General features: G+C 43.9%; 1 protein-coding gene across 2 annotated transcripts in view; it reads right to left on the reverse strand.

The window, feature by feature from the left end:
* Positions 1-26,698, reverse strand: part of Sh2d4a (SH2 domain containing 4A) — a 69,349-nt gene extending 42,651 nt beyond the window's left edge. The window contains exons 1-5 of one of the 2 annotated variants that reach the window (XM_039094496.2): positions 26,562-26,698; positions 26,284-26,374; positions 21,249-21,615; positions 10,859-11,015; positions 8,525-8,696 (exon numbers count right to left, since the gene is read on the reverse strand). In XM_039094496.2, the coding sequence (XP_038950424.1) occupies positions 8,525-8,696; positions 10,859-11,015; positions 21,249-21,429 (510 nt within the window). In that variant the 5' untranslated portion in view covers positions 21,430-21,615; positions 26,284-26,374; positions 26,562-26,698. The remainder of the gene's footprint in view (positions 1-8,524; positions 8,697-10,858; positions 11,016-21,248; positions 21,616-26,283; positions 26,375-26,561) is intronic. The other variant, NM_001012048.1, reaches the window with a different exon arrangement.
* Positions 26,699-27,139: the final 441 nt, after the last annotated feature.

Consider the following 27,139-nt stretch of genomic DNA (forward strand, 5'->3'; position numbering starts at 1 on the left):
AGGCCTGGCTGCGACAGAGCAGATAAGTACAGAGGTAACCATGTGTTGGTTTGTAGACTGTGTTGGTGTTCTGTCTAAGCTCCACCCCCACAGCTACCTGCCAACAGCCAGGTATGCTCCACCCCACAGTTGCCTGGCAACAGCCAGCTGTGCCTGACACTATAAAAGGGGCTGCTTGCCCCCTTCTCATTCTCTTTGTTCTTCTTTTCCCTGCTCTCCTGCCCTCTTCTCTGTCCCTTCTCTCCCCATCCCCCAACCCCTTCCCTCCACATGTTCATGACCAGCCTCCTTTACTTACAGACCCCCTTCTACTCTTCTCTCATTAAACCTCTCCACGTGGAGCCATGTTGGTTTGGTGTGCTTTGTCCGGGCGCAGGCCGAGATTTAAACCCCAATGGACCAGAATGCTCAGATTAAGATCTAATGACTCCGGAGACTACCAAGCAAAAGGCCTAAGCCCTAAACTTGATTAATGGCCTCTGTGTCATTATTTATAGTACTGGTGGGTCTGCAGAAAGTCACACCATAGAAAGCTGTGTCTCTCTACATTCTTTAGACCTGAGAAGAACAGCATTTCTACAGTGACCAAGGGATAAGTTTTGGGTCAGGGATAAAGGGGTGTAGTAAAAAGGAGATAAGAACAGGTCTGCCTCTTGCCTTAAGAATAATGCATTCTGAATGCTTCACTGCTTCTTTAAAAGGGGAACAAGAATACCCTTGGGAGGGAATAGGGAGGCAAAGTTTAGAACAGAGGCAGAAGGAACGCCCATTCAGAGCCTGCTCCACATGTGGCCCATACATATACAGCCACCAAACTAGATAAGATGGATGAAGCAAAGAAGTGCTGGCCAACAGGAACCGGATGTAGATCTCTCCTGAGAGACACAGCCAGAATACAGCAAATGCATAGGGAATGCCATCATTAAACCACTGAACTGAGAACGGGACCCACATTGAAGGAATCAGAGAAAGGACTGAAAGAGCTTGAAGGGGCTTGAGACCCCATATGAACAACAATGCCAACCAACCAGAGCCTCCAGGGACTAAGTCACTACCCAAAGACTATACATGGACTCTGACCTCATAGGTAGCAATGAATAGCCTAGTAAGAGCACCAGTGGAAGGGGAAGCCCTTGGTCCTGCCAAGACTGAAACCCCCAGTGAACCTGATTGTTTGGGGGAGGATGGGGAGGGGAATACCCATATAGAAGGGGAGGGGGAGGGGTTAGGGGGATGTTGGCCCAGAAACCAGGAAAGGGAATAACAATTGAAATGTTATAAGAAATACCCAACTTAATAAAGATGGAGGAAAAAATAAAAAAGGTGGAAAATAGGAAAGAGACCCTGTTTGAGCTCCTGTCCTGACTTCCTTTGATGATGAACAGTGATGTTGAAGTGTAAGACAAATAAACCTTTTCCTCTCCAATTTAAAAAAAAAAAAGAATAGTGCATTCTACGTTCATAAAAATGATATTGAGTTAGCCTTGGTCTTGTACAAGGAATTTACATTTCCTATACAAGACCTTGTACACTTCTACCTCTTGCTTGAATGTGGCAGTATTGAACTCATGGTGTCAGTGGCTTTGGCCATTGAAACTGTACAGAAACCCTACTCAGTGGCCAGAAATGGTTTGAGAAAATACCCTTAGGCCACAATCCATTAGTGATATTTGTCTCAGGTGCAGGTGTTAGATATGCAGATATGCCCTGTAGTTACAACACTGTTTAAATATCTTTCATCTCATAGAAAGCAAGCAATCCCCAGCTGACACAGAATCAGAGAAAGCTCAGAGCTTCTCATTGTAGTTTATCAGATTTGATCTTCATTTTGCTACCACAACTCAAAAAACAATCCGTTCTGGAAAAGTCTGAAATCTAAAAGGCTCTAAAGTTACACATCTCCTATGCAAAGGAAAACCTGGCTTGGACTAACATGGAGCTATTTGGAATATTTATAATATTTGATTATACCGAGCTTCCACTAAGCTTTCTAAAGAGCATCATCCAATGTATGGTACAGGAGCTTTGAAGCTTTTCCCCTTGTCATCCCCTTCCGCTGGAGAAAATGCTCTAAGATCCCATATTAATAAGTATGTAAAATGGGAAAACAAAGCAAACATTTTCAGGTAATAAATCATGAAAAGATTTATTTTAAAACAATTCTTTGGTATACATATTATTTCATATCAATGATTAAAGATGAAAGTAAAATTGTATGTGTTTCAGAGTTCAGTGCAGACATGTTCATTTATTTTGTGTATAAATAGTTCAATCTAGGCTGAATATTTGCTTCTTCAGGTTAGAGAGCTTCTTTACTGTTTTGGGGAAGAGGGTTAAAGAATTTTTTATTTTATGGTCATCAATACTGAGACTCCCACTTCCCAAAAATTTAAGTACACAAAATAGTACAAGAAGGCAGAAGTACTTTTCAGGTCATTTCAGAAATTACTCAAAATTCAGTTCAAATCCCAAGCCAAATTTACTTTCTTTTAAAAAATTTAAAGCTGAAGTCAGCAACTCAAACAACAATTTTTAAAGTCAAACATTCTAATAATATAATCCAAAGATATGCTAATTTCATACACGTTGAGGAATGACTATCAGAAACTATTGAAAGTCTTTGCTTCCTGTAGTTAAGCCACTAGGCTTCTATAAGAACAGGAAACTGCATGTACAGTAGAAGCTGAAATTCATTACATATAATGCTCTCAAATTTGAGCTAAGATTTCCAAGCATAATCCACTACAAGTCTCACAGAGTGATGGTGGTGTCGTGGCTATGGCGTGTGTTCCGAGGCACACTGAAGTCACGTGAGCCTTGCCAGAAGGTCCTTGGATTCATTAGACATTTGATTTTTGAATTAGATTTTTTTGTTCATTGTAAGTTCAGAAATCTTGTATTATTGCCAAAATTTGCATCTCCCACATTCAGTTGTGTGTGCACATTACTTGTATGAAGTCTGAGATCATCTGAATTCTGAAACATGTCTTGGCCCAGATGTTTTGATTGATGAGTGGCAGACATGTAATACTGAGGCTGGTCCTTACAGGGATGATAGGTAGAATGACCTCTAAAGGTAGCCGCACTGTAATTATCAGAACCTGGCTTACATGGCAAAAAGAACTCCATAGACATTAATTACAAACAATGGTTCTATATGGAGAAATTATCCTGGACTGTCCCTTAGAACACAGGAGATGTTAAAAGCAGGAGATGCAGCAGAAGGGAAGTTAAAGAGATTTTACACAGTCTTCCTAACCCTGGAAGGGCCACATAGAAGGAGAGGGGCTAGAAGCCACCTCCAGAGCCAATTGTCCCCAACTGATATCAGCAGCTAAGTGTGCCCTGGTTGGCAGTGAGAGAACATGGCTTTCAGATAGCTCATCTGGTCAATAATAGTCCTAACAACTCTAGATGACCAAACAGCAGCCCATGTGGCTTGATTTCGGCCTTGCAAGACCCTAAGCACGCCACACCAGGCTTCCAGCCTATTTTAATGGGTACTATTTGAGTCCACTAAGTGTATTGCTGTTCGTTTTTACAGTAACAAAAAACAACCCCTCTTGGTATCAGTATGAGCCTGATCCAGTCCTAACTAGTCTCCTCCCTGGCTCCCCACCACCCCACCCCACCACACCCCACCACACCCCACCACACCCCACCACCACATACATGTTCTGTGCCTCACATCATTCAGAATCTGCTACCCAGACCTCTCCCTTACTTAACTGCCTTTCTAGCATGTCCACCCCTTCTCCTGATTGTCCTACACAAACCCAAACCAATGTGCCATTCCCCTTCTGATACTTGATTAGACCTTGCTTTTTGGCTTCTGGCTGCTTCCCTTTTTACCCATAGAATTAAAACTCTGCAAGGAGGAAGATATTGTTTTATTGATCCCATGTAGAACTGCTAATGCCCACCATTCCGTGTGCTGACCCATGGAAAAATGTTCAGGGAAGGAGTAAGTCAAGCAAACAGTTTAACAGTACAAGCATGGAGACTGGCCAGGCTTCCGGCGTTTCCACAGAAATAACCCCTCTTAGTCATTCCAAGTTGCAGTTTTCAAAGTGTTTCTAAATACATGACCTCATGTGATTTGTACCTGAAACCCATGCGATAAACAGCGTAGGCATTTGAGCATATAAAGAATGGTGTTTGATGCGACATTTTCATGTATCATTTAACCTTTTATTCTCCAGTTTACTACTCTCTCCTGCCCCCTCTGTCACCTCTTGCTGACCCCTTTCTCCTTCTGCTTTCAAACACACATATTCCATTACTCCCCCCTTTTATAAATGAAAAACCTAGGGCCCCAAAAGTTTGAGATATTTCCCAGACAGTCCAGACAGTCCAAGGAACAAACTCTACCTAGTGTCCTTAACATCCTTCAAGTAGGACAACCAGATTTCTCTAATAAGCCACACAAAGCACACAGGGAGTAAGAAGCAAAATGTTAGAGCTTGGCCATAGATAATACCTGCGTGATTAAGTTTCAAAGGAATGGGATCGAGAATGATTGAGCAGGACAATTGACATCCTGTCCTGGCCTTGGTGCTTGATCAAGGGCACAAACATCTGCAAACACACACACACAAACACACACACGCGCACACACACATCATGAACATACAACACACAACACACGTGTGCATAGATCATAAATAAGAACACATGTGCACAGATCATGAGCATACAACACACATGTGCATAGATCATGAATAGATAACATGCAACACACAGGTGCATAGATCACCAGCATATAACACGTGCAATGTATTTGAAAATCTTTTTCTTCATAATAAATTTTAGGCTTGGTAAGACCACAAATTTAAAGAGAATATTCTTTGGTACCAAGGTTAGAATAAAGTGCAGCTACAACTTGAAAATCTTTGTTTAAAAACTGATTTCACTTTAGAAACATCAGATGGCTCTCCCCACTCTAGCACCAGAGTTCTCATCTAAAGGAAAAGGTCTGGGGGAAGGTGACAAATATTTTTGTCATATCTAAAAAGCAAACATTTTAAACATGTTGAAGTTGTGATGAGAGTTGGGACTGAGGTAGATACACAAAATTGATTGTTGATTGTGATTGGAGGCGTGTCTTGCCATCTCGTTCTTCCTTTTAGAAGAGAAATACTTGTAGTTGTCTCATTTGTATTTCAGAAGAAATTATGAAATGAATGGGAAATGAAATGTGAGCACGAGAAAAATTCCAAGACAAACTGGTGTGTGCATGTAAAAGATCGGCTTCTACCCCACCTATCACCGTGGGCAGTATGGGAAGTCCCTGTGTTCAAACCACAGCCCCTCTTCCAGGAGTCCCTGGTGATGCTGATAGCTACAAACTCCCTGGACATGATGTTTGGAGGCTTGGCTATGCTATCTGTTCCTGTACTCACGCTAACTCAAGACTGACCAATTTGTTTTAAAGCTGTTCAGAACTCACTGATAATTTCTCATTATTTCTGAAAAATAGAGTAAAATATGGATCCTCCACTTTTCTATCCACCCTTGTCCACTTCCAGAGTAATCAATCAGACACTAACATTTTCCCTTCTGTTTGACTCCCCCAAAGCTTTTTCCCATGTTGCCCTTGACTGGAACTATGGCTGCAAGAGTCCTTGGTACATCATCTCATATGCAAGGCCTCATAAGGCCACTCAGAAAGCCCAGGCCCAAGTCCTAATGTAATAGGGGTGCAGGGAAATCTGTCATTCCTCTCAGAACACTTACCATTCAAAATTAAATATTAGGTAAAGTCTCTCCCCACATCCCCAATCAGAAAAAGAACCCTTGAACCCTTGACAATGGTTGCTCTGATTAAAAGTTTGTTATCTCAGTGCATTCGTTTTTAAATAAATTTATAATTAAATCAGGCTTGGGATACCATCCTTGCTTTCTGTAAATTAACACTATTACTGGGAAAGAGGAGAAGAGGGAATGAACCAGCCGTCTGGCAGATGTTAGGGATGGGCCAGGTGCATTTGTATTTATGGTCTCCTTTACACATCAAAAAAGTATGCTAGATTGTATTAGCCTCTCTTTGTGGCCACACCAAATCATGGAGGTCTCATTAGCTAACACAGTAGTAACCTAGGCAGGTTTATAAGCAAAATATAAATAAGCCATTAAGTAGATTCTACACATTACAGACAGGAGTCTGCCATTCTCCCTGGGCATCCACTGTTAGAGGAAACTTCGGCAAACATCACAGGAAATTTGGCAGGACTCCCTATCCCCCAACATGGGAAAAGAACAAGATGTATGTGTATGCATGTGTGCATGTGTGTGCATATGGGTGTGTGTGCATGTGTGTGTGGCATGTGTGGCATGTGTATGTACATGTGTGTGCATATGGGTGTGTGTGCGTGTGTGTGTGGCATGTGTGGCATGTGTATGTACATGTGTGTGCATGTGTGTGTGTGTGCGCGCGCATGTAACTTTCACCAACATCCATAGTTTTTTGAACCTAAATGTTCCTTTCTCCCCTCCTTGATCTCTTTGCATTTGAAACTTTAACAGACATCAAAGGAATGAGACCATGCCACTGAATGCTTATGATATATTTGAACAAGGTTTATTATGGTAGATGTTCAGTTTCTGATTTAATCTTTTAGCCTAGTATTGCACAGAGACGAACATGCCAACCTGGTGGTCCTTGAGGTGTTTGTTGTTGCTACTGTTTTTATTTTATGGCCTTAGAAACAGAGTAGCTTGGAGGGAGTTCAATGTAAAGTATGTTGAGTGCACACTGAGTATGAGACAGCTTGGGCAGCCTCACTGAGAAGATGGGAACTCCTCAGAGCTCATGCTAGGATCCAAATCAAATTTTCAAACTTTGAACTAAATTCTACGTCTTATATTTGTTGAGTTTCACTGTTATCAAAATAAGGACACCGTCATTAGTAAGAATCAACAGGTAAGGGGTTGGAGAGACAGTTCTGAGGTTAAGAGCATTGGGCTGTTCTTCTAGAGGACCTGAGTTTGGCCCAGGCACCTGCATAGCAGATCCCAACTGTGTGATCCCTCTTCAGGCTTCCTCAGACAATATACACACATGAAGCACACACATACACATACAAATTCTCATACACATCTAATAAAAACAAATAAATACATATTTTAAAAAAGCAATTAAGGAATGACTTAGGGATCATGAAGACCTAGGAGTGAACCAGATCTCCATTCAGCAGGTTGCTTAACCAGGCCTCCCTCAGCCTCCTCACTTGTATGATAAACAAAGATAGAAGTTTAAGAGAGGCTCAGTCGGTAAAATATGTGCTTTGCAAACGTGAAGATTTCAACTCAGTTCTCAGAACCCATGTAGACATGTTAGGTGTTTGTATGCTTGCAATCCCAGTACTCCAGAGGCAGAAACATCTGACTTATTGGCCAGCAGCCTTATCTGACTGGTAAACTTCAAGCCAGTGAGAGACCCTATGTTAAATGAGGTAGATGGCTTGCCTCGCAATGACAGTTAAGATTGTCTTCTGACCTCCACATCCAGGCACACAATACTAGTACGTAGTTACAGTGGTATGTAAAAATAAGTAAAATGTGCAAAGATAACCAGTAGCTAATGCACAGTATTCTGAGTATTAATGGAGATATTTGCCACATAATAACCCTTGAGTCATACTAATTATTAGAATATTATCAGATGCAGAAAGTAGGCTTGATAGAGATAATGGTATCCCCATGGACCTCAAAGCAAGCTTAAAGCAGCAGTCCCAATCCCATACAACCATGTGGACTTGAATGTAAGTCAAACAACAATAAACCCTCTGTTAATTCAGTGTAATTAAATTTCTGGCAGAATATAGTACTTCATAATAGAGTTTATTGTTCTTCCAACTATAATCCAAGAAGCAAATTATATTTGAGCTTTCTAAAGCACCTGGGCCATAAAAGAATTCACATCAATTCTTAGCACAAAATTCTGTTTTCTGGAGAAAGCAGCTATTCCTGTATCGTGTGCAGAATCCATGAAGCCCAAAGGATACACATGGTTAGAGCCCATACATTAAAAAAGAAAGAAAGAAAGACTCAACAGAATATAATCTAACTCAGGAATGGGCTGAGTCCTGTCCTCCATCTACCTGTGAGTAAAGTTTTGCTGGACACATAGCCATACGTGGGCATTTGTGTGAAGTTATGACAAAGATAATATGGCTCACAAAACCTACCTTATTTACTAGGTAACTTTTACTGAAAAAAATGTTTATAGTCTGCTATTATAGAAATGGGAAAAGAACCTCAAGACATATTAAAATGTCAAACATTTCATTTTAGCACCAGCCTATGGGGAAAAAGGTGATACTTAACCTTACTCATGAAGTACAAGGTAAAAAAAAAAAAAAAAAAAAAAGCCCCTCCCCCTGTTCCAATATAAGGTGAATGGCAGGACCTTAAGGGTTGGGGGTATTTGAGCTTCCAATGCATGGCTCCATTTGTGTAAGCACTCCTTGCCTTCCCCTCCCTGCCTATGGGATTCTGCCCATTCTGGGTATGTAAGACTCACTTGGGCTTTGTCGTCCTTCTTGGTTGGTATTGCTCTGGGTCCTTGATCTGTTGCCTCTTCTGCAGCTGCTTTCCTAGTGACATTCTGAGGCTCTGTCTTTTTCACTGCTTGCAGATCACAGTTCAGTGACTTTACTTTTAAGCTATTGGTGAACTGTAGAGACTGAGCTTTCCTGCAGAGAAACAAAGGAGAAATGATCAAAGACATTATTCAACTGGGACAGGCTTTCCAAAGCAGATGTCTACACTCAAACCATGTAAAAACCAGCAGCTGCTTGCTTATTATAATGCTTATTATCTGATAGATCTTCGACTAGAACTTTAAAAACATTAACTAAATCCTCCCAACAACCTGCTAAGGAAGGCATTGTTATCCTTGCTTTACAAGAAAAGGCTCGAAAGAGTACTACAATTTATCCAAGACCACATAACGGTATTGTCAGGATTTGAACCTAGGACTACCTAACTCCTGACTTAGCTGGACTGCCAGTACATACTGCCTTCCTCCAACCATTTGAAGATCATCCCCTGCCTCACTGTATGCTCATTTATAGTTTAACATTGTGATCATTGGAGTAAGACACTATCAGTCGTTGGGTACTGAAGGTAGGGTGACATAACTGTCCCAGTTTTAGCTCACCAGCTCAGAGGAGGGCTGCCTAGAACTCAAGGAGGATGCCCAGAAGAGGTGAACATCACCTGTCTCAGTGTTCCAAGTCACCTATGTGTCCAATTGATTATATCAATTTCCCACTAAAATCTCACTGCCCCGGAAGAGGTTCAGACTACTACACCTAGGTTTCAGAGCACCTTAGATGGCCTCCCCATCTCCCAGGGTTCACCAGGTACACCTCAAGCACTCAGAAAGGTTCATCACTCTCCCACCGAGCTGTTTAAAACCAAGTTAAAGAATCCTGATTATACCCTCTACTTGAAGCTTCTCCCCTAACCTCCTAGATCTGAGTACCCAACTCATCCTTCAAGGCTCAACTCAGATCTCACCTCTTCTATGCATCAGAATGATGCCCTTCTGTCTGGAACGGGGGCGATTCTGTTTACCCCTTAACTGATTTTGCATACTGTCTGAGTCCTCCCAGCACACCCTGCATGGCTTGCCTCATTTCCTTCCTAGGCTGGAATTCATGATTCTCTTTGCATCCTGGTGGCTGGCATAGGAAAAGCACCTGCAGAGCTTGGGCAGCTGGTTCAGTTCTCACAAACACACCTGACACTTGGCTGGCTGCACCCTGTGCTGTTCCGGGAAGATGCTAATAAAGCAGTGGTGGAAGTGAAAAGGTGGCATAAACCCTTTGTCTCCATTTAAGGACCAGTTCTGATTTAGAAAAGAAAGCCATAGGCACCAACTCCAGGAACAGACCAAAGCATCCAGAACAAGATCATAAAACTCCCTCCTGAAGAACAGCCTGGGGATAATCACAAAAGTGGGGAAATAGCTTCTGTCAGAATGGGTCATCTGTGCTGCATAGCCCTGTCTCACCTTATGGTTAAGCATTCGTGACATAGGAATGCTGGCCACTGACTACCTGTGACCCCCTTAGCACCTACTAATGAAATTTTAGATTACCTAATCCTTCTAGAGAGTTCCCCTGGTTCCCCATAAGAAGGCCTATTTGCCTTTGTCTAGGGTTACCATTTCAAAAAGAAATGGTAGCCCCCCCCCCCCCCCATGCTGGCTGCTTCTGTAGAACAAATACTCTTTGTTTTTGCACTCTGTCTGAGTCTGCGGTCTTCTTTCAGGGATGGTCAGACCCTTACAGATGATGGGGAGCCAGCAAGCTCTTGCAAATCAGCACTGCAATGTCTGTCAGCGCCACGAAGCAGTTGTTTGGTTGCATTGCAGGAATGAAGAGAATTACTGAAATTTTAAAAGAACTTTCTAGAAAGATCTAAAGTGATTTTTCTGCTCTTCTACCAGAAGCTGTGAGCAAGTGGTATTTTTACAGAGTCTTGTTGTTGATTGTGAAATACAACCCCCCTCCCCCAATTAAAAAAAAAAAGCTTATCAGTCTGAATACTTTGTCTCTAGCTGATGGAAAGGTTGTAGAACCTTTAGGAGGTGGTTGGTCTTGAGGTTCCTTACTCTGATCCCTCTTTCTGTTCACCTTGTGTCTGACTGTAGGTGCATTGTGACCAGATGCCTCACACTAGGGCCACCATACCTTCCCGCCATGATGGGCCATATTTTTTAACTTTGAGACAAAGAAATCAATCCATCCTTGAGTTGCTTTCATTAAATATTCCGTCACAGCAAAGCAAAGTATAACAAATACACAAGGCAGCCAGTAAGTCTCTGGCTGGAGTACAGGTCTCCTACCTGAGCTCTGCATCCTTCGCTGCTCTCAGGTGCTCCCTCTCAGCAAGGATCTCATCACACAGCACATCATAGGGTTTGTCCAGATGATGCTCGCCCATTACCCAAACCCACACCTGCTTATCAGCGCCCAGCTTCCAATGCACAGACTTGCCATTCTCTGCAAACGAAACAAAATTTGGGTTGGACAAATTATTTATGGAATATCATTTGTCCCAGTCACCTCACTATTTTCTGTCTGTGGTGGGGAACACCACAAAACGCTTCCACCCTGCTCAGGAGCAAACAGTAAATCTAGTGTCTGTGAAGATTTCTTCACGAATATAATGGGCCTGCTGTTTGCACCTGCCAGATGCTGAGAGAGAATGAAGGCATGCGTGGTGTCCATTATCCTTTAGGGAAAGAGAGTGAACATCAGGTACCACAACCTCGTAAGCCTAGATTTCCCCACAAACCAGAATTACACGTTTGCCCAAGCAGGGTCCTGAAAGACATGCATTTTAGACTGGTTTCATTCAGATCTTAGTCTTGCTACCTATCTGCTAAGTGACTTGGAAAAATTAAAATCTTTAAGACTCAATTCCCTCATCTGCAAAATGGGAGCAATATTATTATCCACTACAATGACGTCTGTGAAAAACAGGCAATGGTGAGGATGCCCTTATACCTGCCACATACTAGGAGTTCAACAGAGGTTAACTGCTGTCATCAGCCAGCCTATTATTTACTTATGGGGCCACTTGGAGATTCACACCAGCATGTGAGAAGAAAATACTGCCTGGGTAGTATGACACTGGGTGAAGCTACTTAAATAACCCTTGTTTACAATTGGTCTCCAGAGTTGTATTACATCTAGTTGCTGGCTCCAGAAATGTAGTCCAGATGGGAGCTTGGTCCCCAAGACCAGGGAAATGTCGAGTATAATTAAATGAGAGCAAGAAATACAGTCCCTAAACTAAAGGGACAGATCCAGGATCTACTCAGATCATTGTGGTCCACAGTTAGGTCTAGTCAATATCCTCAAACCAGCCACAGGTGCTGAGTGTGTGAAGGGGATGAGGCATATGCTGGTCCAAGCTGTGTTCCTTAGACATCCACACTGTGACTGCTTCCAGTCTCCTAATGCTAAGCAGAGGAAGCTTCTCAGTTCAACTGTTCACGTACTATTGGCCTATTTTAGAGCGCTGCCTCTGGTTGAATTACAGAAGCAGGCTGCCCAACTTGATCTCTGTTTTCTGCTCTTCTACAGAAAAATTAATCTGTCCCACAGTCTGTAAGCAGAACTACTGAGGGGAGGGGAAGGGCAAATTTGTACAATCTTCACCATAGGACTTTTAAAAGAATCAATTAGAAGAAACTTCTCTGATCCTGTTTTCAAGTAGAGAGACGGGTGGAAACCAGGCAGCAGGGGAGATAGAACTTGTGTGCTCTACTGTGGATAGGCCCCAGTGGAGTCCTTCCAGGTTTTACACTTTCCAGACATGACAAATGTTTAATTCTAGAAAGCGAGAATAAATAAACACTCATAAAACTGCCTCCATTGCACATTCCTGGGCCAACTGTAACATTTTTATTATACTCATCTATCAACCTTCATGTAAGTCATCTCTGCCAGTATTTCTGGACAATGGGAGAATGACACCTAGGGTAGAAAATGGTAGAATGCCCAGGGAGGCAAAGACTCAGAGCCCAGAGAGTCCTTGTTCAGCTGGGACACCACATGAATGGCCCCCAAAACAGCAGGTGGCAGGTAACATCAGCAATGACTCTGAGAAAAAGGGTCTTGCCATGGGGTGAGATGTACAAAATCTAGGACTGCAGGTGATCAGAGAGAGAGTACAGGGATTGAAAGTAGAGGGGAGACAAAGAGAGAACAAGAGGTCAGAAAACTGAAACATTGAGTTAGGGGAGTATGGTGGCATGTTAGGGGAGTATGGTGGCATTTAGGGGAATATGGTGACCATGGAGAAACACTGGCAGGCAATAAAGGAATTAGGTTCAAATGTCAGACGTAACCAGAGGCTCCCAACTGGGCTCTTAGCAGAGAGCTGTTGCCAGTGAGTGACTGCTTTCTGCCTCCACACCTCCAGGAACTCCTGAGTAGGTACAGAATGCAGACAGAAGTTGACACTGGCCAGCTAAGCTTTGAAATTGCCTTACACATATTATCATTGAAATCCCTGGCATAACACAAAGAGAAGGAAGCCTGGAAAAGAACCTTGGAGAACTATGGGTTTCATTCATAAGCAAAGGAAAAGAATCCAGAGTGTACATAAATAATATGAATGTGGAGAATTCTGAGTCCCCAGGTAACTTAGTAAGGCAGAAGATGAGTGGGAAGCCATGCAGAGGAGAGGACAGAGAAGAGTGGTGAGAAGTGATGTGGAGGGATACAGAAGCAATGTCAGGCATACAGAAGGAGACAGGTGACTCAGAATGGTGAACAGTGGCTTAGACAGCAGGTGTGTGATCCAGAGGAGTCCATCAGTGAGAGAACAGGAGCAAGCATTTCCAGAATATCAACTACACTCTAGCACTGCTCTAAGGGCCTAAGGGACAAAGAGAACAAACTACAGTACGAGCAAAAATGTATGAGAGATCTCCTTAAATTAACAACAGGGCAGGGCTTATACCTTGGCTGTTGGAAGCAGAGAAGGTAAAGATGTCAGGATGGATCAAACAAGGACGGATAGAAGGGTGGCAGAGGTAAAAAGAAAGCATTGGCGGGGGTGTGGCTCAGCTGGTAGAGCGCTCACCTATCAGACGTGAGACCCTGAGTTCAAGTTCAGGCACAACCACAGAATCAGGCATGGGGCTTCATGCCTGTACTCCCAGCACTTGGAAGGTGAAGGCAGGAAGCGCTGCAGGGCAATGGCATCCTGGTCTACTTAGGGAGATGGAGTTCAGCCTTTGTAGGACTTTGTAATGAAAAGAAGGAGGAGAAAAAGGAAAGAGAAAAGTGGAGAACAGGCACGCACAGAGCCATGTAGCCCCTAACATACATCCTTAAAAAAAGGTATAGACTTGAGAATTCTGAATGAGACCTGCAGAATATCTCTCCCAGCCTAACCCTATCCAGTCCTTCTGGATTTTTCCATCTATTTCACCTTGAAATTATTTGTACTCTTACATCTAAATCTGACACATGGAGGAAGGAATCTTTGTATAGCACTACCACATAATTATGTCTTTTGCTCGTCCAGGCCTTTAGACTACACAACCACAGGGCTCTTTATGATTGGTATCTCAGAGACTCTTCCAAAATTCTTCTAAAACCAGCTTTTCTAGAAAGGCAAGTTCATCCTCCTTGGAGACTACACCATAAAGAACTGCTAAGCAGACGCCTGTAGTTTCACCAGGTTCTTCTGAGACGTCTTTTCTCTGGACTAAAAGATTTTCCTTTCTCAGAGCTATGTGCAAACTCCCTAATGAGGCAGGGCTGTCAAATGTCCCATAAAAATGGGGCAGCAACATCTCTTTGTCAGGGAAATGGCTAGACTATTCCAGTCTCCTATCCGTGATTACAACATAACACTTCTTATGTGATGTGTCAGGCAGAACTACAAGTTTCCCGAGACAAGTCAGAGATACTTTACAGTAACCCCTTCCTGGGTCATTGGTGGATCCTTACAACATACTAATAATAACATAGAACCCTAGGCTATTCCTAACCCTACTTTACAGTGAATCCATTGGAGCATTTCCCCAAGATAATAAACTAGTTCACATTGAAAGAATTCGATACTGGTCTGTGTGACTGGCAGAAGTAAGTCAGTCAACAACTCTGAGATTTTTCTACATCCTACCACCTCAGGCCCATGTACCTATCACCACCGTGGCCTCTCTTCTAAAAGCTCTAATCCTCAAGCAGAAACCAAATGATGAACACCAGCTGCCAGTGGCCTCTGAGTCTTCCTGCTATGGCCAATGTCTCTTTTGACTGGTGAATGTCCACACCATTCTCATCTTTATGACTTCCCTAGGCCATTCCAAACCATATTTGTGAGGCTGTGGCAGCTCTGAGAAGGATGATGATGCAGCCAGTACATATTGAGAGAGGAATTCAAGATGGATCTGTGTGACTGCAAAAACCTGTGTTTAAAGACTATTTCTAATGTGTGGTCCAAACTGAAACACAGAGAGTGAAAGGAGAGCTGAGCCAATGGGGTGCTGGGGAAGCTAGTTTCCCTACATTAGGGTCAATATAGTGTTCTTTCTCATCTCATGGGGTGAGACGGCTGTATGAACTGGCCACATCTCTGTGTTCATTTTAACGAAGGCCAAAGCTGGTTTCTATAAAGTCTTCCTCAAACAATTTGTTATTTCCCTCTTTCTGTCAACAATTTCTAGTTCTGTTAAATGTGCTGGAGTTACTAGCCCCAAAGTTATTATTTAATTTAATAAAATCATGTGCATAGTTTAGAGAACAAAAAGAAAGTTGGGTAACACGCCTGATACCGCAGTCCCAGGAGGTCAGTGGTGGATAAATACGTGGGACTTTCAGTCAAAAGAGTAAACAGAGCGAATGAATGAAAAAGGAGAGTGTGCGATTTAAGGACAGTGGGAGGGACAAGAAATGCAATCATTACCTGGAAGAATTGCAGTACCAGGTAGCCCAAAGGTAGGCAAACAAGATATTAAGGCAAGAGGGTCAGTTCAACCTGCTCAAAAGGACTGAGGATTTAACTGAATTTGAATAGGAATGTTGTTTCCTATTCTGATTCATACAAATTGCATCTTTCTATTTGTTTCTTTATTTGCAAGAATAATGGGACAACATTGACCTCACCGAGTTCTCACAAGAATTAAGTGGTTTCAACACCAAGCTTAAGCCTGCCACAGTACATAACAGGCCAATGCCCTGGTAGGGTAGAGAATCTCCTTAAAACCAAAAAAGACCAAGTAGAATCTGTAAAATTTAGTGACTGTGGCTAGGTGAAGGTCAGAGAGGAGCCATAATGATTCTCAACCATTTGGCTTCAGCGACTAGGAAGAGAGCAGAGTTCCCATGGAGACAGAGTGACAGGCAGAACCAGGAGCTGGCTTGTAACCATGGAAAAGTTGGGAAGAATTTTCTTTATAGCAAGCTTGCAGGGCTCCCTGGGTGTCTGAACAGAAATTCCCATGAGGTTATGATAATCAGACCAAAGCTTGGTGAAAACTCGCTTTGCACTATGGGCTTGAGACAGCATCGTATAAAGGGGAAAGTACTCAGCTGTTTGTCCAGCAAACATTTCCAGAGACCCTCACTGCATTCCAGCTCCTCTCTGTGGTATCATTACAACCTGGAAACCGAGGACTGGCAGAAAGAACGTACCTTTAGTAACAATAAGAGTCCAGCAAAGGGAGTTGAATCCAAGTGTATTGCCTTAGTCACTGTTCTATTGCTGGAAAGAGATACCATGACCGAGGCAAGTCTTTAAAAAAGAAATCATTTAATAGTGGGCTTGCATAGTTTCAGAGGATCAGTCCCTTTTCATCATGGTGAGCAGCATGGTAGTATACATGGTGCTGGAGCCGTATCTAAGAGCTACACCTCAGGCAGATGGGGAAGAGGCAATGCTGAGTCTGGCTTTGAAGGTTACAAAGCCAACCCTAGTTATACCTAGTTATACACCTCCTCCAGAAGGGAATGCAGAGAGAGAGAGAGAGAGAGAGAGAGAGAGAGAGAGAGAGAGAGAGAGAGAGAGTTTAAAAGAGTAAAGGGGCCATAGGTCTTTTAAGTCTCTGTTCCCTAGTGACTAAACACTCAAATACATGAACCTATGCAGGCTATTTCCCTTCAGATCACCACATACATCTCAAGGGCGGATGATGACACACCTTTCCCAGCCACCAGATTCTGGGCTTTAGGCTCCCATCTTCTGCTTCATTAAGAGGCAATGAAACAAGCGCAGGGGAACCATCTGCTATGTAACCATAACTTCTGCTTGTGTTAATGTGACAAAGCACACAGGCAAAGTGCTAAATTCACATTTTAGATACGTATAAGGCGCCTTCAGTAACTGCTCCTAAGCCCCAGTTAAGCTGGCCACATCCCACATTTGTTCCTAGTACCAGTTTGGGAAGAATCAAATTCCGAGTCCATTCCAACTGCAGTTCACCATCTATTGGCCCAAGGCAAGTTCGTTAATGACCTGACCTTCACTTTCCTCATCCAAAAACGTAAACAGTACTTCATGGTGCAGGCTTGGTTGTTATTATTTAGCTAGACAATATACTGAAGTGAGATAATATGCTGAAGCAGTCGGCTTAGAGCCTAAATGAAATGTAGCCAGCATGAAACACACTGGCTGGGGCTCCTAGCCTAGATCGAGAGCAATACTGTCCAATGGGGACAGGGAGCCACAGCCATAAGGATGGCTTTTCTATTAGCCACATTCTAACTCCCAGAGAAACTGCTGAGATTACTCAAACGATCCAGCACCTCGAGATAGCCAATATCCAATATCCACATCTACTTTTTTTTTTCAATTTTCTACTATCCAATTTTTTGAAATCTGGTAGTTTAAAACCTTTTCCTCCTAAGCACTGGAAGTTAAACTCAGGGTCTTCTCCTGCGAGGTTGAGTGTTCTGACTAAATTTCCACCTCCAGCCTCTTGTACTTTAAAACACTTCCATTTTTGTGTGTGTGTGTGTGTGTGTGTGTGTGTGTGTGTATGCAAACAAATGTGGTGTAAGCATGTATGAATATTTGCATGTGTGTACATACATGTAGGTTGTCTTATACATGCACATGCACGTCCATTTGGAAACCCAAGGTTGAGGTCAGGAATTATCATGAATGACTCTTCTACCTTATTGCATGAGATAGAAACCCAGTGAAACTCAGAGTTTCATCACTAGATTTAGTCTAGCTAGCCAGCTTATTCTGGTTCTGCCTTTCAAGGCTTAAAATTTCAGATGGACTGACAAGACCACCCAGAATTTACACAGACTCTAGAGATCTAAACTCAAGTCCTCACACTTGCATAGTAAGCATTGTAACCACTAAGTCATCTCCCGGCCCACGTTTTACTTTTTATATCAGTCAGGGTCTCACAAAAGTATCCAGGCTGGACTTGAACTCAATCTGTAGCTGAGGGTAGCCTACCCTTCTCAGGCTCCCAAGAAGCTTTGATTACTCACATCTCTGCCACCAAGACCTTCACTACACATTGGTCCAACCTCAAGTCCGAGTACAGTCACGCGTGGCTCCTTGCTTCACTATTCAGCCCTCTAGCTATCTATCACTGAGCAAACACAGTCAGTCCACAATTCTCGATGTCTCATGAGAATTCAGAAAGGATTGTTTGTGAATCCCCACTGCTGAGTATTTTCCTGCATCCACTCCTGTATTAACCTCAGGATTCTAGAAAGGTAGGACAGCTCTTGAGATACGAAACGCACAACCATTTTAGTGATGTTTACTGAACACTCACCACTGTGCTTTGTTTTTGCTGAGAAAGGAACTCGTGATGTGATAAAGGACAATGATATAAAGGATTGGGAGTGACCACAAGACTGATACAACAGGAAGGACAGCCAAAGCCATGGCTGAGCTGAGAACTGAAAGCAAGAAAAGCATGTAGGCCAGGACAAATCGGAAGCAGGGCTTGGGGAAGGAAGACACAGAAAGGTAAATATATATGTGGGAGCGTGTGATGGTCTGTATATGCTCGGCCCAGGGAGTGGCACTATTAGGTGGTGTGGTCTTGTTGGAGGAGTGTGTCACTGTGAGTTTGAGCTTTAAGACCCTCATCAGATGCTTGCAGCTAACCACTGGACTGAACAAGGGGACCCCAATGGAGGAGAAAAGACTGAAGGAGCTGAAGGGGCCTGCAACCCCATAGGAAGAGCAACAACATCAACCAACCAGACCCCACCAGAGCTCCCAGGGACTAAACCACCAACCAATGAGTACACATGGAGGGATCCATGGCTCCAGCAGAGGATGGCATTGTCCAGCATCAATAGGAGGAAAAGCCCTTGGTCCTGTGAAGGCTCGTTTCCCCAGTGTAGGGAAATGCCAGAGCATTGAGATGGGAGTGGGTGGGTGGGAGTGGGAGTACCTTCATAGAAGCTGGGGGTGGGGGGTATGGGAGAGGGATGAAAGGGAGTAACATTTGAAATGTAAATACATAAAATATTTACAAGAAAAAGAAAAGACCCTCATCTTAGCTGCCTGTGAGCCAGTCTTCTCATAGCAGCCTTCAGATGAAGATGTAGAACTCTCAGCTCCTCCTGCACCATGCCTGCCTGGATGCTGCCATGTTCCCACCTTGATGATAATGGACTGAACCATCTGTCAGCCAGCCCCAATTAAATGTTGTTCTTTATAAGACTTGTCTTGGCCATGATGTCTGTACATAGCAGTAAAATCCTGACTGAAACAGAGGCCATGGCATGAAGGCTACAGCTTAGTGGGTTTAGGGCTCTTGGGCAGCCGCTAGGCACCCGGATGCCACTGTGGCTTCAGATCCAAAGCTGGACAAGATTAAGCACTAGAAGCACTTGTTTTCTAGGAGAAGTAGGAGAGGAACTGGTTTGATGTCCATCGCCTTTTTCCACATGCTAAAGGATTTAATGGGGTAATACTAAACATCTGATATTCAATATTGATGGAACGTTCACTGTTTAATGTCAGCATATTGGTATGTGTCTACTATCAATTAAGTAAAAAGATAATGCAGATGTCGGGGAAGGTGTATTCAAAACTGTACAGAAGAATGGGTAAGCAAAGAAACTGAAATAAATGCCTTAAGTGATCACAAGGAAAGCACCTTAGCAGCTTTGAGAAGCCCACAGTTTAGCAAAAGATCTGGGGCAAGCAAAGGTCTGTCCTCAGTGGTCCCCATGTGTTCAATGTGCACGGTGCCCTAGAGCCGCCCGGCTGTTTAGAACTGCTTAGGGAAGCCAGGAGATGATCAGGTAAACCAGTCCCCCATGCTTCCCCTCACCATTACTTTTGGAAAAGCTCTAATCTGGATAACTGCAATTTGAAATCTCACAGATCTGAGCATATATACAGGGTAGAGTTTTCCATATACAAGAGTGCTTAAGGTTTTTCTGCTTTATTTTTTTCTTTTTATTTTTGTTTTGCCTATAAAAATGAATTACCAACATTGCACAGATTTTGGAAGGATAAACACAAGGTATGTGTTTCACAAGTGTCCAAAATAGCAATTAGCTATTACTCTGCCCTGGGTTTTGTATTTAGATTTTCTTTTTTAAATGATATCCAGGAGTGTTTGGATTTGGTTTGTTGCGGTGGTGGTGAGCTCCTTGGGAGTGACCCTAGCACTTCCTGCACGGTCATGAAAAGTCTCATCCTGACCTACATCCCAGCCCTTAAATTATGTATATTGTATAAGATAATAATACGCAAGATACTTGTATTTGTTTTTCTTGTCAGTATATAGACCTCATTCAATACCAATTTTAGCTACAGTATGTGGCCACTAAACTGATTTCCATTTTGAGCCTGTATATAGGCCCAACATGCCAGTGGAATCTATTTTCTCAACTTATTAAATCCTGAATAGTTTTATAAAGTTTACTTTTCCTGGCTTAATAAAAAAAAATGAAGAGAAATTGAGTGTAATTATCTCAGCGAGTGACCTTGAAAACTGTGTGTGCATGTGCATGCACACATGTTTGGTTAATTAGGGTACTGATCCATGGCAGAGCCTGTGTTGGAGGGTTGGGGGAGGGAGTTAATGTGTACTCTCCATGCTCGTGTATGTATGCATTTAGGTCTTAATGAACAAAGACTTCCTCCCCTGATGGTCTCAAAAGAATTCTTTCAAACTCCCAAAGACTCACTCAGCCTCTAAGAAGTACATCTGAGAATCATTCCACACTAAATGCATTCAAGCACTATTGCAATTTGCTCTCTTTAAGTGAGATCCTTATATTTAATGGGCATTCCTTTAAAACGATAACTTTTAAGAGTCCCTGAAGCTGTTAATGCATAGTCGCACTGGTTGTATAAGAACTTTGAATTGTGATGATAAAATGCTAATCCAATGAGGGGGATAAAGGCCTTCTTTAATGCCCCTCAAGTCAAACCCTGGGTGGATTTTTGGTTTTTGGAAGTGCTGGGATGGAAATGAGAACGTCATGTGTGTGAGGCATGTACTCTACCACTGAGTTACACCCCCATTCCTTAGCACTGACTTCACCATACCTTAAGAGTGATCGCAAAAGATTTGCTTAAACACATACACTGCTTTGCAGGGTGAGTATGTGTGAACTGAAGCCGACTTCCACTTGAAAGCCTGACCATAAGAAGCCGAGTAACACTCGGGATCTAGCCACAAAATCACAGTTCCTACCTGGCCAGCTTGACTTCTGTGAGCACTGAGAGCAGGCACTCCACTATCACATTCACGGCCCAGAAGCTAGGTTTACCTTTCTTTGGCCTGGATTTCACTGGCAAGGACTCCTTTCTTTCCATGGCTGCTTCTCTTTCTTTCCATCGCCGGATCTGTTCCTCTCTCATCTTGTAGAACAAGATCTGTTTCTGCTCTTCGCTGAGCTCTGCCAGCAGGTCAGGGTCTATGAACATCTCCGACAGTATCTGCCTCAGCATCTTTGCGGCTCACAAGAACTTCTCCACCTGAAGCACAAGTTCCTGGAAACGACTTGTAGGTTTGCTTCCCGGCAGCCAGGAGCTCGGCCACCCCTACACCTTCCCAGAGACTTGAACAGCCAGCAATTATGACTCCCGCCCCAGGAATTCAGCAGAGTGGAACGTGGTCAGTGAACGTGGACAAACCTACGAAGAGCAACAGTCCAAATCAGGGAGTATAATATGTAGTTTCTGGACAGGAGCAGGCTAGTAAAGAAAGCCAGAAGGAAATACAATATAGTTTTCCATTTCAAAGAGGGAGAAAGCCCAGGTGTGTCTAGCTATAAGTTTGTATAACCTCTGTTCCATAATAGATACTTTATTGCAAAAAACAGCAACTTTGTACAGGCTGATTTCAGAGAAATAGAAATTTAACAGAGGTTTGTTTGGCCTCCTCCCAACTGAACAAACACATTATTTCCCCAGTGCCTCCCGGCTGCCAACAGCATGGCTGAAAGAAATCAACAACAAAAAACAATAGCAAAGGACCACCAGGGAAAGTTAAAATACCCTCCTCCGTGACTACTTCCAAAAAGAAAATATCACGTTTGAGACACTTTTAGAGGAGCAGAGCCATCTTACAAGTTAAAAAAAGGGGGGGGGGGTAATTAAGAGCAAGAGCACAGTCTTACGTACAACTGTGTACCTTCTCCTTTACAATGGGCATTTCCAGACACCCCAGCAGCTCACACAAGGAAAGCAGAACAAGTGCAGAAGAGAACATGAGGGTTCTGGAGGGTCAGCGCTCTTAGGTGTCTCCTTTCCAGATAACTTAGTTTAGTAACATTTACATTTCAGTCCAGATATTGTGGGCAGGAGGGAGAAGAGGCCACGGGCTTCTGTCTTTGACTTAAAAGTTTGTCAGGAGGCTCCTTCAGAAAGAGGCTGTGGAATGAGGCACACATGGTGTCACGGGGGTTGAGCTAAGGGGTGGCAGCTCCTTCGGAGTCTCGGTTTATTTCACATAGTTTTATGTAGTTAGATTCTTTTAGATGTCAAACCTTCGGGCTCTGTGTTTGTCCATGGCATGCATGTATGTACAAATAGGTGTGTCACGGGGGACAATCTCAGGTGTTAGCTGTGGCCCTCCACCTTCTTTGAGACAAGATTTCTCTTTCGCTTGTTCAGCCGTGTGTAGACCAATCATGCAGGTGACTAGAAAGCTCTGGGGTATCTCCTGTCTCCATCTCTCCTCTCACCACAGAGGCACTGGGATGAGGCTTTAATGCAGATTCTCGTGCTTTATTTACCCACTGATCCACCTTCCCAGACCCAAACTCATACACTTTTATCAATAGAAAGAAGTATTATATATGCATGTATGTGTATGCATGCAGTCTATCCACAATATATATTCTTTATATATTCTGGAGAAAAGAGATTTAATTTGTTTCAAATGTCATAGGACAACACAAGTCTTCCTAGGATAGCCATGTCTTCAGGCTCATCTATGTTGTAAAAGTCAACTACAATGTCTACGCCTATAATGCTTCCAAAATCTTGCCTCTGTCCGTGCTCACTCAAATACCTTGATTTCCCATAGAAAGCAATACACACTTAAACTTGAGAACAGTTACCGGGCAACATCCTGACTATTGTAGTCTTGACTCTCCCTGCCTCTTCCTGTCTTTCTGAGTCTTAATCCTTTCTCTTTCCCTCCCTCCTCCGTTTCCTTGTAAAGCAGCCTCTTGAACAACAGTCCTTTGAGACAGCGCACTCAGTAGTCAGGTACCACAGGACATCTCAGCATTTGGATTCACTACTCATTGCATAGCAGGGCCCTGCAGGTTCCTACCCGCACCCTATTTTCTTCCACACCATTTTTATGGAGTTCAAATGGAGCACGATATTAAGAGGAATGTTAAACAGTGTTAAAATTAGTATCTTGACTGTAACTCAGACAGGCATATCCCTCCCATGGCCCCTAGTTAAGCTTCCATATTGCCTTGGGATGGTCTTCAAAGGGTTATACAGTGAAGAGTCAATGTCTTGTGGTATTTTGGTTCTAGCACAGTCTCAGGGAATACAGCAAACCAAGTCCACTCAAAAGGAAGGGTTTACGGAAGACATTCTTCTCCCACAGGAAGAATCTGGTTCTTTGGCACATGTGACTTCAAGGTCCTGAGGTAAACGAGTAAAGTAAACAAAGCAAATGACTCCCTGAAATTCCAGGAATCATCCAGAAATGATTCCATGGCTGCAGTGGTTGACGCCCATTGAAGAGCACAGACACACACACACACACACACACACACACACACACACACACACACACACACGCCCAGCTGATGGGGTCTACACCTTCTACTCTCGCCCCCCTTCTGTCCAGTGAATATTCTTGAAGGATCAGAGAGAACTGAAAATTAACTCCCTCAAAGAGCCAAGGGCACATTCCTCCAGGAATGATTTGGCTCCAGGCGCTCTCTGATAACAGAACGGACACTTAACTGTTTCCTGCACTACCATAAGCACTCAGCAAGAGTTAAGTCCCTCACTCCTTCCACTGTAGTGCCAAGAGGAACTGAGGAAGACAGTGAGGGGGAAGCACAGCAGTTACTGTATCCACTGCACAGACTGGCTGCTACAAGTTTACTCCTGAGTCCAGAATCAGGAAGTGATTGGTGCCACTTTGAAATTTTCCGGACAAAGATCAGAAAATGTCCTTGGGAAGAGAACTTTAAAACTGGAGATACCTCAGCTAGTGCGGAAGCCTACGGTAATCAAGTGTAGATAAGCTTAGAGAGGCCACAGAAGAAAATACACCATCCAGGAAGGAGCACAGAGTTGCTACCCGCATTGGTCCAGTGGTGACTTTGTCTTCCTCTTACTCTCCACTTGCCTTGTTCCACCAACATTCCCTTCCCTGGTACTCCAGTAAAGAGGTGCGCAACTCTCTTCTTTGTTCTGCTTTGCTTCGGGTAGCTTGTGTAACATAGACTTCAAGCATCAAGGTTGGTTGGCATGTTTTGTTTTGTGGTCTGAGGATTAAACCTGACCCTTGCACATGCCAAGCAAATTCTCCGCTGCTGAGCTGCACCCCCAGCCCCCTTTACTTTATGTTTTGAGATGGAGTCTAAATTGTCCAGGCCAGTTTTTAATATAACCTAGCCTAAACAGGCTTTTGACTTTCCACACTGGCTGTCTTTATTTCTCAAATAATTGGGATTATATAGACCCTAACCACCAGGGCCAGTTTAATCCCTTTTGAAGAAAATACCGTGGTTCCTGGTGGCCTCAGGGAATACAAAAGAAACCCAGCTAACAAGTGCCTGTGGCTGTTGACTATGGGCACCGAACTGGACTGCTGATTGGCTCTGAGTGATGTCAGTTAACCAGCTCTCCAAGGCTTTCCTAGAGCAGACCACAGCACAGCTACAGACAGGTTCACCAGCTTAGATTCCCGGTTCTGCCTCCAGTGACCCATGACTTTGGAAGGTCACTTCACATCTTTAGACCCTGTTTCTTAATCCATAAAACTAACCTGAGGATCATTGTAGCTCTTGGATCCTGAGATAAAATCTGCCTTGAAGCTATTGAGACAAGTACAGGAAATGAAAAGGAGGAAGTGAACCTGCCAGGGGTTTTCCTACTTTCACGTTACCGGACAATCACTGTTTGGTGATGTGTGGGTCTCATACTGAGTGCAGTCACTCGTGGTCCAACACAGAGTACAGCCCAGTTAACTTGTTTTTCCTCTCCTGTGGCATTTTTCTTGAAAAAGACAACTAGCAGGGAACAAGCCCATACCTGTCACTCACTCTAAAAATTTCTGAAGAGTCCAAAATTTAGTTAAGTTCTCAGGATACCTGTAGATCTTGTCTGACTTTCACACTTTCCACTTTTCCTCACAATTGTTTTTAATTAATACAGAGCCTAATAAATAATAACAATAATGATAATAATTAAACTCTGGGTACAACTACCTTCATTAAAATATTTCTGTATTTACAGTACATATATCCCTAAAGGTAAGAACTTAGTTTGCGTTCTCTGTTGTCAGGCTTTGAATTGCTCAATATTTTTCTTATTAATTTACATGATGATTTTGGAAACAAAATGAATTGCAAGTGGTGAGAGGAGCTGGAAGTTTTGTAAATACTCTCAAGATTGAAGTATTTCATAGATAGATATTCCTAGAAAAGCCTATTTGTGCTAAATCTTCGCCTAAGTATTTCTTCCACTTATTATTAAATAAGAAAAATTATAAATACATTGTTTCTTTACACAAGCAAGAGGCTGTCATCCCTGCTTCTCTGGGACCATAGCAAAGAGAGACATTGAGAAAACCTATAAACACTGAGTGCCTCCACCTAGGGCCCATGAACCCCTTAAGGCAGGAACGGTTGGTAATGGCTCACTTTTGTTGAGGAAAATTCTGGCTAGGCTGATTCTAGATTGAGCCTTGACCCAGAACCACAGAGAGACGACGAGCCCGCTGCTCTCTGTACCACGTGAGGGCGCCCGCGGGAGCGCGGGGAACTTACTAATGGAGTTCTGCTTGTGCTGAAACCGGTTTCAGGACTCTTGTCTGGAAGGTCTCCGGGCCAGGAGACCACATGGCACTGCCCAGTGATTGGACCTCCGCTGATTTGTGGGTACTGTAGCCGACACCCAGCACCCTCTTCGTGGCTCAGACCCTCGCAGGTGGCCCCCGCTGTGCACCTGCCCCAGGCCAGTTAGCACTCGCCGCGTGTGCATGCACAGCCCGGACGGGACAACTTTCCTGAAAGACTCCAAGTCGCCTCCGATTCTCCTCCCTCTGGAGACTCTTAGTATAATGATCACAAGCCCTCTGTTCTTGGGGCCGCCACTCACCTGGACCCGGCTGCAGACACTGGACACCCTACACGAGACATCGGACACCCGCAGCCGTTGTGGTCTGTTCCTCTGGGCACCTGAGCTCGCCCTGAGCGCCGTGGAGGAGGGACCGGAGGGACAGGTGAGCAGCCTGGCCGCGGGAACCAGGGTCTCTTCCTCTCCCTGTCCTCTGTGCTTCACCCTTCGCTCTAGAGACGCATCTCCTGGTTCCCACTCCTCGCTCACCCTTCTGCCTGGCTCTATGCTCCAGCGTTTTACCCGACCCGGTCACCTACCTGCTCAGGACCCGGGGCAAGGTGGTCCAAGCACCCGCCGCCACCTCCAGATTGCCTACAGCAACTCCAGGAAGAGAAGGGAGGACAAGCAGAGAGACCCAGCCGCGCAGAGACCCAGCCGCGCGGGCTGTCTGGACAAACACTCGGGCCCAGAAGGACACTCGGCGTCCAGATCACAGCCCTGGCCCGCCCCGCCGCGCCCACATGCTGGGGTGACTGACTGGGCGCTCCCTCAAGGCCCCTCCCGGGTGCTGGAGGCGCTCCAGGGCCAGTAGGCAAGGCTTGGCTGCCTTGGTCCAGTGACAGCAAGGCCACTAGTCCTTGGCTAATCTAGAGTGCTGTCTACAGTCTGGGGTAGTTTGCCCTGACACCTCAGGGGGGGTCTGTGGGACTTACTAATTACAATTGTCCACACTTGACTTGTTAGGTGGAGCCTGCAATGGCAGGCAGGCAGGGTCCATCTGGGAACCTGGGTCCTGCAGCCAAGTTGGCTGCAGTTCTGTGACTGCGTTTCTACAGCTTACTTTTTCCTTCTCTTTTGTTGACATTAAGTAAATTATCAAACTCTGAAGCATTTG

Source organism: Rattus norvegicus, chromosome 16 (assembly GCF_036323735.1).
Source record: "Rattus norvegicus strain BN/NHsdMcwi chromosome 16, GRCr8, whole genome shotgun sequence".
NCBI classification, from domain to species: domain Eukaryota; kingdom Metazoa; phylum Chordata; class Mammalia; order Rodentia; family Muridae; genus Rattus; species Rattus norvegicus.